This window comes from Cavia porcellus, unplaced genomic scaffold, assembly GCF_034190915.1.
Source record: "Cavia porcellus strain 051 isolate PalLab524CR breed Dunkin Hartley unplaced genomic scaffold, mCavPor4.1 scaffold_31, whole genome shotgun sequence".
Taxonomy (NCBI): domain Eukaryota; kingdom Metazoa; phylum Chordata; class Mammalia; order Rodentia; family Caviidae; genus Cavia; species Cavia porcellus.
In genome coordinates, this window is record NW_026947514.1 from 25,580,101 (window position 1) to 25,590,477 (window position 10,377).

Genomic DNA, 10,377 nt, shown 5'->3' on the forward strand with positions numbered 1-10,377 from the left:
TATGCCGCTGAGCTAAACCCCCAGCCCCGTAATTTAATTTCTTCCTTTATTCCTTTTATTACTTTTTCTTGTCTTTCTTTTCCTGGTCACTGACTGTAAGCCTGTCTTCAATATCTGAGATCCTGTCCTAACATTGGCCTAATCTGCTTCAAATACTTTCAGTGCAGTTTTTATTCTCTGGGATATCTGCTTGAATCTGCTTTATGGGTTCCATTTGTTTCCTATGCCATGCTTCCATAATTTGCTTATTTTCATCTATTTTTTAATCTGTGTCTGTTCTAATGTTATGAAGCATGGTGTGTTTGGTAATCTCTGTAGTTATCTGAGAGATTATTTCAGATTTCGTTTTTTACAGAGCCTCATTCAGTTGCTTTGCTGTTTCTACTTCAGAGAGACCTGGTGGGGTGCTTTTGGGTTGTCCCACTTCATTGCTTCCTGGGTTTGCCTTTGGTGAACTAGATGTCTGGGTTTGCATTTTGTTGTTTGTCTTTTCATTTCTTTTCTTTTTCTAACTCCAGGAATGATGCTTTTAAGTTGCCTGCGCTGGGTTGCTTTATTGGTAGTATTTAGGACACTTAGGTGATGGTTACTTCTCTGAGGTATGTTCCAGGTGTAGCTAGTTTTTGGATTTTGAGTCTGTTGGAAGATCTTACATCTTCAGTTTGTTGGAGATGAGAGATTTGGCCTACTCCCTGATTCTTTGGCACTGTGCACAGTGTTTTTTGTGACCCTTAGTTAATCTCAGTGATGGGTTATTAGACCACCAGCTGTTTTAGAACAAGTATGTCAATTTTGACTGTATTGGTACCAGTAGCATCAAACACAACCTAGAAAACAACAAACTGAGCTAACCCTTAATTTACAACTTTTTAACCATTATGAACTAGATTTGTGATTACAACAATATGTAAAACAAACCAGATAATTATATGCAATATGTAAGTCTGTAATGTGTCAATTTTGCCCTTGGGGTTAAAATTTAAAATGGATTAAGGAGAAAACAGAGAGGTAGAAAAAGAGAAAGAAAGATTATAAGTAAGGTTGGGGAACAAAGATGGATCCTACCAACTTGGGGAAACTGGTGCAGAAGACTGAAGGGAAAGATAGATAGAAGAGATAAAAGGTAGAACAGAACAGAACTACACCCACTAAAGGTTAAGAACCACTTTCACACTCATAAAAAAAAAAATAAAAAACCAAACAAACAAACAAGAAAAAACAAAACAAAAACGCACATGCATAACACACACACACACACACACACACACACACACACACACACACAAAACCAAACAGCCTGCTTGCAGGATTCTCTCTGGGTTCAGTAGTAGACAACCTGTGGAGACAGAGTCCCAAATCGTGCCCCTGTGTCCCAGCCACTGTTCCCCAGCTGGCCAGCGCTGCTTTATGGCAGAGTAGCAGATAACCTTACACGCCTGCCCTGAGACAGACTCACTGGGTTTGCTGAGCAGTTTCCACAGCTCTGTGCCCAGCTAAGCGCTGCTGGAGGAAGCTGGCAGCAATTTTGAGTCTGGGCTTATCCTGCCGGACTCCAGAATGGCTTCCGGCCAATCGCTGCCTCTCCTGTGAGAGGACTGAGTCCTCGGCACTCGGCCAGCCAGTGGATCCTCCTCCACTGCTGCATCTCTCTGCAGAGGCCTCCGGGGTCACCAGCCGCCACTGTCACCGTGACCACCTTGTTTCCCCAGATTCTGGAGACAGCTCTCGCGCAGTGCGGCCGGCTCTTGGGGAAGGTGCTGCCAGCTACTGCCACCTTCTTCACTGAAGCTTTTTTTTACTCTCTCTGGGCTCAGGTCACACTTGAGATTCGGGCTGGGTCCAGGGGACCCACTTCCTTCCTCCTTGTCCTCCTCACAATGCTATATTCCACCGTCGGGATGGTGACTCTCTGAGAGGCCTTTCTCTCTGCTGCTTACTGTTCCGCCATCTTCCTGGAAGTCTCCAGCTCGTTTTTATTTTTTGTTTTGCGACATGGTTCTGTCAGGTTGCTAATTTCCAAGGCTGGGCTCATACTGAAGACCTTGCTACTTTAGTCTTCCAGTATGCTGCGACTCAGCCTAATCAGGTTTTCTGTTGCTTCTTGAATCGGTTAACATAATTTGTGTCTCTCTAGGAGTTTGTCTATTTTATCTAAGTTACCTAGTTTATTTGTGTATAGTTGTTTATGTTATTTGCTTATAGTCTTTTTTCCTGATGTATGGTTGATAGTAATGGCCTCTCTTTAATTCCTGAATACAATAATTTGAGTGTTATTCTTGGCCAGTCTAGTTAAGAATTTATCTTTGTTACTCTTTTATTGTGGATAGGATCTATGGTAACGAAACTTTTGTTTCTTGATGCTGGTAATTTTAACTTTCTTTTTTCTTTATGTGTGTATGATGTATATGTATATGTGTATGTTTATATCTATGTATATACATATATGTAACTGCAGATATATACAAAGGACAACTAAGATATATAGTGAATATGTAAATTTTTAAAAAATTTATTCAATAAGAGACACATTGAATTAATCTCAGAGCACTTTCCCTTACTTTAAACACACTTATACTATCATTTTTGCCACTTAGTTACTCAGTCCTGCAAGTGCTCTTTCATGTCTCTATGAGGTGTCATCAAAAATATGGAGACTGCTGCCGCCAAGCGCCACCCAAGGGAAAGGAGGGCCTGTAAAACACTGTAGTGTGTCCTCATGCACCTTGCTCACTAGTTGTGGCACTGTGCAACTTCTGGCTCTTTCCTAAAGTCAAAATAACTGTGAAGAGGTAAACATTTTGAATTGATTCAGCACATCGTGGCAGCCACGACAGTACGACTGAAGACATTCAGGAAAGAGGACTTCCAGAGCTGCTTCATAGCTGCGGACACAACTCAGTGGACTGCACCTCCTGGCAAGCGCAAGGTCCTGAGTTTGATTCCCAGTACCCACAGAGCGGTTTCATAAAGTGGCAGAAATGAAGAGATAAATGTGACTAAGCAAGTAGGAATGTTTTGAGGCAGATTAATTGTAACGTCTTTTACTGCAATAAATTTTTTATATTGAAATATTTTTTTATTACACTGTATACACACAAACTCTCACACACAATAGATGGCATGTGATAGAATACACCACGAATTTGGTAACATTGGTTGCCTCTGGAGACAGGAATTGAATGGCAATCCAGGGATTAGTGAGAAGGACACATCACTGATTATTTCCCGCCACATTTTGATTTTTGTATTATGTGAAGGTATTCTTTAAAATAACCTAAAAACGTGCTGACCTAATGAAGACCATTGGCTATGTTAGAGGCCTGCGGGTTTTTTTTAGGAAGGGTCTTACTGTGTATTCCAGCCAGGCCTAGAACTCACTGTGTATCTCAGACGGCCCTGAATTTGTGGCAGTCTTGCCTGAGTATCCTGAATGCTGGGATTACAGTGGTCACAACCTGAGGTTCTTTTTTTTTTTTTTTTTTTGGTCTTTTTCCTTTTTATTGGTACCGGGAATCAAACTCAGGACTGCCTGCTTGCAAGGCAGGCGCTTATGCCACTGAGCTAAATCCCCAGCCCCGACCTGAGGTTCTTGACCTTGACTTATTTTCTTCTGTCACTGTTTTTCTTTCCCTTTGTAGGTCCTTCTGGACCAGTCTGTTAGAACAAGTTTCAGGGTGAAAAATTGTAATGCTGTGTTTCTGTCTGTGGATGATAAAAGCTTTTTATCTTTGGTCTACAGAACGACCTGCTGGTTGGTCTGAGTCTGTCGTTGAGGAAGACACGTCTGAGCTTGAGCCTGTCTTCCCCAGGTAAACCTCTCCGGTTCTCTTTAGTCTTCAGTTTAGCCCCTGCCTAAGGGTGTGAGAGAGATCCTTTGTGGTTGTCCTGAGGCAGATCTGGGGAGCACATTTATAACTCAGGCTTATAAGGGGCGTACAAATGCACAGGAGCCAGACGTGACTCACTCATGTTCTTGCGGACAGGAAGCCCATTTACTTCTTCCTTGGGAGTGGGGGTGGGGCACAGCCTTACGGCAAAGCTTCCTTTTCCTAGATGGGCACATTGGGTTTACTTTACCAGGTTGCCAATGGAGAAGGAAGAACAATGTCAAAGGGTCACACTAGTCTGATTTTAGCTAAGATGGCCAGCCTCTAATTAACATGGAAAAAATTTGTTGGGTTTCAGTCATTTGGGAGCATCACATAAAAAATCTTAATAAAGCTCACAGAAAAAGTGGTTAGAGGTAAATGTGATAACTTTTGTTGATTAATCTCTCCCCCTCCCATCCCTGTAGGACTGTAGGCACCATCCAGCACTGCCTCCACCTGACTTCAGTGTATACCCATTTCCTGCCCCAGCATGGCTGCCCAGAGGTCACCACAATGCCCTTAGGTCTTGGAATGACAGTGGATTATATCTTTTTCTCAGATGAGTCCTGTGAGAATAGGAACAGAGCTGGTAAGCTTGTTGGGCCCTCGAAGCCGCTTCCTGGGAATAGGTGAAGCATTTGGTGGTGTGGCATGGGCTGCTGAAACCTGACCTGGGTCTGGGGTCCTTAATATTCTCCCTGTAGGCCACCTACCTGCCTTCTTTTTTTACCCTTGAAACATCAGAGAGAGGTGGGTGGAACAGTCAGTCTCCATCCCTGACTTAAAGGAAATAGAGCACCAGGAGGAGATTAGATTTGTTGAGGGGCAGCTAGTCAATGGATTTGGTAAGGTTAGAGAGCCAGTGTTCCTTTCCCTACCCCAAACCAGCAGTCATAGCAGTTTACCACTCACTGATACTATCATGGGGTCTCTGAGCAAGTGCATGAAGTGGGCTGGGTGGGGCCAGCCAGGGGGATGTGGGTGGAGAAGACATGGTTCCCAGAGCCTGCCCTGCCTGCTGGACAGTATAGCTGGGGCTCTTCTACCCACTGGCTTCTGCTTTGTGCCCCAGATGACGGGCTGGTTCGAGATGGAACTCTCAAACTGCTGGGCCGCCTCTCCCTCCTCTCTGAAGAGATTCTCTGGGCTGCCAATGGCTTGCCCAACCCCTTCTGCTCTTCAGACCATCTCTGCCTGCTAGCCAGCTTCAGCATGGAAGTCACCGCCCCGTGACAGCCCAGGGGAGAGAGCTTCTCTACTGGAAGAGCTCACTGGATCAGTGACTGTGGAAATGCCCTGCTGTGGAAACTCACGTCCCTCTTCTCATTCCCTCCAGCGTGTCCACATTCTCGCCTTCTGGTCCCTGCCCTGCCCCAGCCTCTTCCTGATCCTGTACCACCTACTCAGTGGTCCTGGGAGAGGCAGAAGAAGCAGGGGTTCCCTCTTACCTTCATGTACCTGGTGCTCCCCTGTAACTTTAATTACCAGGGTTTGGGAGCTTTTGATCTTATTGGTTATTTGCTTTCAGGCTGTCTCTTGGGGGTACCTTCTGACCCAATCTTCCTCCTGTCTTTATGACCTCTGGGCCCAGCCCCCTTGCCGGGATGCACACAAGATGTGTGTCCTCTTGGGCTGGGGCTACCACTTTCCACACGGAGCTGTGGGCCTAGGGAGGGTAAGAGCGTGGCCCTGTGGCTGGATGTTGCCAGAAGGCAGCAGGGTGGGGGCCCTTTTCCTTTATCCTTTGAGTTCCTCTAGTCACCTTCCTGCCAGCCAGGGAAAATTGTTATCTGGGTTCTGGGAATGTACGGGCCTGGAAGCTGGGTGGGGGACAGTGCACCACCTGTTCAGGGAGCTCTTTGCCTCTGTCGCAGAGCTCCCCACAGTCCTGGCACATCCCTTCCCCCAGGCTGCCCTGAGGGAGACAGAAGTTTGAAACGTTGTGTCAGGTTCAGTGGGCTGGGGCCCTGGTGTGAAGTTTAAAACTTCAAGGACTAGAAACTTGTCTCACTGGACTCTGCGGCAGGGAGTGAGGTAGAGCCCTGGCAGGAAAGACGCCGGTACGACTCACAGAGTAAGGGGCCGCCTGTCTTCCTGTGCACACCCAGGAAGCAGCGTTCTGCTCTTCCCTCCTCTTACCACTTTAGACCTTACCCACCTCCCTCTCCCCCATCCCTTCCATGCTCTCTGCAGAAAATCTTGCCAGGTAGCTCAGGCCACACTTTCCCAGAAAAATGGTGGCTTTGAGTGAAATTAGTACTGAACTGTGGGTGGCAATGCTTGAGGATCGCTGTATCCAACAAGGCCCAGGTGGTGTTTGCCTCTCTTTTCCCTCCGCTGACACAGTGCCCTGGTCCCCTCGGGGACCCCTAGCCTGTACCACGTTGTCTGCCTGCCTGCCTGCCTTATTCTTTCATTGCTGAGGAGTGGCCTGGGCTGCTCCTGGGCCAGCGCTTTCCCTCAGTCTCCCTTAACTCAGAGGAGCTGCTGGCTCTGATCAGTTTGCCCTGCTGTTCTCCCCTCAGCCACCAGATGAGGCTGGAGGGAGTGGCTAGCAGGCTGAACAGTGGGCTGGAGTTTAATGTTCTTTCCTTCTTTTTTTTTTTTGAAAGCCAATGACCCTACTTGAATTGTGTATTCCTGGTTGTAAGTTTTCCATGCCTAGGTTTTGGGGGGTTTTCTGTGTGTGTATATTTTTTAGCTTTGTTTCTTGGGTCCTGGCATGAGCCTGTCTGAGCCCCAGGCCTGTCAGACCATACCCCACTGTTCACTTTGGCTCACGCTCTGTCTCTGGGCATCTCCCGAGATGGCCTCAAGGCAGTGTTCTCTTGGTCCCTAGGATGAGGGGACACCACTGGTGTCTTTTACCTGAAATGCAGGGTGAAAAACAGCCAAAGATGGCAGGGGCCAGAGCTTGACTTTTCCTTGTTTTATTTGTTTCTGTTTTGGAAATGAAATAGGGGTTTTAAATGAACATTTAAGCTGCACTCTGCAGTCTGCAGAACTGAGGCAACTTTTTCCAAATAAAGGTTTACCTTTCCTCATTGTTGATCTTTTCATTAGGACCTTGAAGAGACTGGGATTTTGAGAGTGGTCTGGAAGATGAGGTGGGCAGAGGCAGAATTGAGGAGCTTTGGACTTTGGGGTGGGGTCTCAAGTAAGGCTACTGTAATCTACCGCTGTTAAACTCCCTCTGCTGTAGGCCTGGAGGAACAGGATTTGAGTGAAGCTTCCTGCCATGGCTTTTCTGGGGTACCGCTCCCTTCTCTAGCCCTGTGTGAGCGGAGAGTGGCTCTAACCTCTTTTGTTATTCCATATGCTGCCCACAGGCCTCATGTGACCCAAACCACATCTTGGGAGGATCTATTTGGAAAGTGGGGAAAGCTGTGTGTTTTCCTGGTCAGAGCTATGGCAGCTGCATGAGGCAGGATGCATGTGGCAGATGCCTCTTGCTGAGTGTGTACTTCTGATCATCTGTTTTGCATTCTGGAGCCAGAGCTGAGCTGGGGGCCATCTGTCACTGGAAACATTTCTCTTCTTTGCAAAGCCCACCTCTGCTGGTTATTTTTGTCCTTTTCCAGCCTCCCTGTGCAATAAATTCAAGCAAGGTCGTGTGAAACCAGGTGTCTGCCTTACCTGAACAGATGATTAGACCCTATACTTGACCTCTGAGTCATTCTTTAGGAGTTCAGGTTATTTGAAAACCATCTGGTGTCTCTGATGTACTGCCTGGGTTGGGACCCATTGATTTCATAGAACATGTAGCTGGGGATTAAGAATACCACTCATCATCTTGTCCAGGTTGGTTCATGACTGTAGATAAATTACCCTTCTGCACTTCAGTTTACATCCCTTGGTGAAATGAAAATTAAAGTAATACTCATTTCTATTTGTAAGGAAGTTTCAGATCTGCTTTGTTTGTTCTGTAACAAGAAAGGGATGCTTAGACTTCCAGAGAATTACAGTAGGGGTTAGGGTAGGGATAGCAAGTCGTTTAGAGCTTTCAGTGACTACAAACAGTGACTGTAACACATATACTGTAGGTTCACCCCACTATGTTAGAAGGTAGGTAGTGTTCCCCACCTAGGCTGGATTTGGCCCTTGGGTTTAGAACTATTTGAAAGCTCCAAGCTTTTATTTTTTAAAAAAAAATTTTTCGAGACAGCATCTTGCTGTGCAGTTCAGGCTGGCTTTGAACTCACTTTGTAGCCAAGGCTGGTCTCGAATTCTCAGTGGTCCTCCTGCCTCAGCCCCACAAGTGCTGGGATTACAGGGATGCACCACGATGCCAGCCTGAAAGCTCCAAGCTTTGAGGTGTAGTCCCTTCCTGGTATGAGAGACTCCAGTTAACTTCAGTCATTTAACGTGGGCATGACACTGGTGTTAGCTGTTTACTCTGTGCTTCCACTCCCATTGGCACAGTGAATATACTACAGGGGGACAGTTCAGATTGTATTGTTACCACTGAGAAAGCAAATCCCAGAGCGGTAAGTTGATAGTCATGAGACTGCTTCATTTCTTACCAGCTTAAGTGCCACAACCCATGCAGCCAACTGGTCTTGAGGGGGTAACAGGAGAATAAGAAAAATCTAGACACACATTAAAAGGAAAGCTGGGACCAGGTGGTACTTGACTTCTCTGATGGAGAGGCAGTAACAGCCCAGCATGGTCTGTGTCTTTCTTTTTTTTTTTTTTTTTTTTTTTTTTTGAGACAGGGTCTCTATGCAGTTCAGGCTGGCCCTCACTGTGTAGCACAGGCTGGTTTCGAACTCCCAATGATCCTCCTGCCTCAGCCTCCCGAGTGCTGGGATTACAGGTGTGAGCCGCCATGCCCAGCTTGTGTATTTATTCTATACAGTAGAAACGTGGGGAAGCGTGCCATGGAGCTGAAGGTGCAAGGTCTCAGAGCTATCTGTGCTGCCGTTAACGGGGAGGAACACCAAGGCCAGACACTGGCCTTGCTCTAGTCTCAGCACCTTGTTTACGTGTCTCACCCCTGGCTCAGCCATGGCTCTGCTGCTCTCTACATCTAAGCATCTCTGAACCCAGCATTTCTGAGAGTCGGCAAGACAAGCTATCGCCTACCAGGGCGGACAAGCACCTGGCAGGAGCCTGGGAAGGGAACCTCAGAGGCAGCTTTAAGCTGGAGACCAAGAAGGGAAAGTTAACTAGGGTGCTGCGTGTTTTTGTTTGGCTTTTCTTTCCAGTTCCTGGCCTGGTGTAGCTATGAACTAAAGGACTGGTTTTTTGGCCACTTACATAAGGCACATTAGGCCTTTACTCCTCCCTGGGAAGGAGGGCCCACCTCCTCTAGTTTCCATTGGCACACTCCTACCCTCTCTTCTTCCAAGCAAGTGTGCAAAACTGAACTGTTGCAGACAAGCAGCCAGCCAGGTGAGAGCCCGGTGGGGTGCACGCTGGCCTGGATGGGAAGAAGGTGAATTTCATGTGTTTTAAAGGGAACTCTCTCCTCTGCCTCAGGCAGTTCCTATGACCTTAGGGCCTGGCCTCAGCCAGCTGTAGAGAGAATGAAGCTTCCACACTTAAGGTTCCTGGAGGTTTTGTTTCCCAAGACCAAATCCTTTCTGGCGGGGAATTGGAAGGCATCCATGTATTTGTGCACATTGTCCTGTGGGCTGGACTCAAGAGAACTATCACTGACCTGAGGTCCCCCATCTTCATCACCCGCCAGGCCTCAGCAGCTGGTCCATATATCCCCACTGGCAAACCCAAGGATTACCAGGCAGCCAGTGTCTGGGCCAATCTGCATAATCTGTAAATTTAACTGCTTCCCAGTAGCAGCCAAAATGCCAGGTTCTGCCAGATGGGGGCGACAGAGTTTCAGTCTCTTCACTTTCAGGGCTCTGAAGTGCTGTCTGCATCCAAAAGTCCAACTCAATTTACATGCACAGTTCCTGTGCCTGGATTGGACACTGCACTCAGCTGTTACTGCTGTGAGCTTGAGAACCAGGGCAGCAGGGAGTAAACCAACACCCTCTCCCCAGGAAGTTGAGTTCTGATCCTCCTGTGAGTGTGCTGTGACACTTCTGCATTCTAAGAAGATGGCCTAGCAGTGTCCACAATGAGCCTGCTGGGCTCAAGACACAAAGGCTTGCCCCAGCCCTCCCTCCCACAAGTGTTCCCAGAACCCTTTGTGTATGGGCTGTCTCATCAAAATGCCCACTGGGCCCCTTGCTGTGTTAGCTGGGCGTGGGGAAGGCTGTACACCCCAAGTTAGTCACAACTGTAATTACCTGTAGAACCTACAACAAAATTGCATCTACTTAATGGCATAATCAGGATTCCCACAGCCAGCCTTTCCTACCTCCAACTGCATGCCTTCCCCACAAACCCTGGTCATCACCACACTACTGAAAATAAGCTGTATTCAACTGTGCTTCCAGCGTGGGTTTTATAGAGGGGGACTGGCTGGCATAAAAAATTTTTTTTTTACAGGTCTGACTTTCGCTCCTAACCTAAATGGACAGCAAAGACTTGGGGGTGGGGG

At 47.2% G+C, this 10,377-nt stretch overlaps 1 protein-coding gene across 2 annotated transcripts in view; it reads left to right on the forward strand.

Annotated features, from left to right (window-relative positions):
• Angel1 (angel homolog 1) overlaps positions 1 to 7,488 on the forward strand; it is a 35,097-nt gene extending 27,609 nt beyond the window's left edge. For both annotated transcript variants that reach the window (XM_063241105.1, XM_003472442.5), the window contains exons 8-10: positions 3,740 to 3,809; positions 4,295 to 4,458; positions 4,942 to 7,488. In XM_063241105.1, the coding sequence (XP_063097175.1) occupies positions 3,740 to 3,809; positions 4,295 to 4,458; positions 4,942 to 5,102 (395 nt within the window). In that variant the 3' untranslated portion in view covers positions 5,103 to 7,488. The remainder of the gene's footprint in view (positions 1 to 3,739; positions 3,810 to 4,294; positions 4,459 to 4,941) is intronic.
• The last annotated feature ends 2,889 nt before the right edge of the window (positions 7,489 to 10,377 follow it).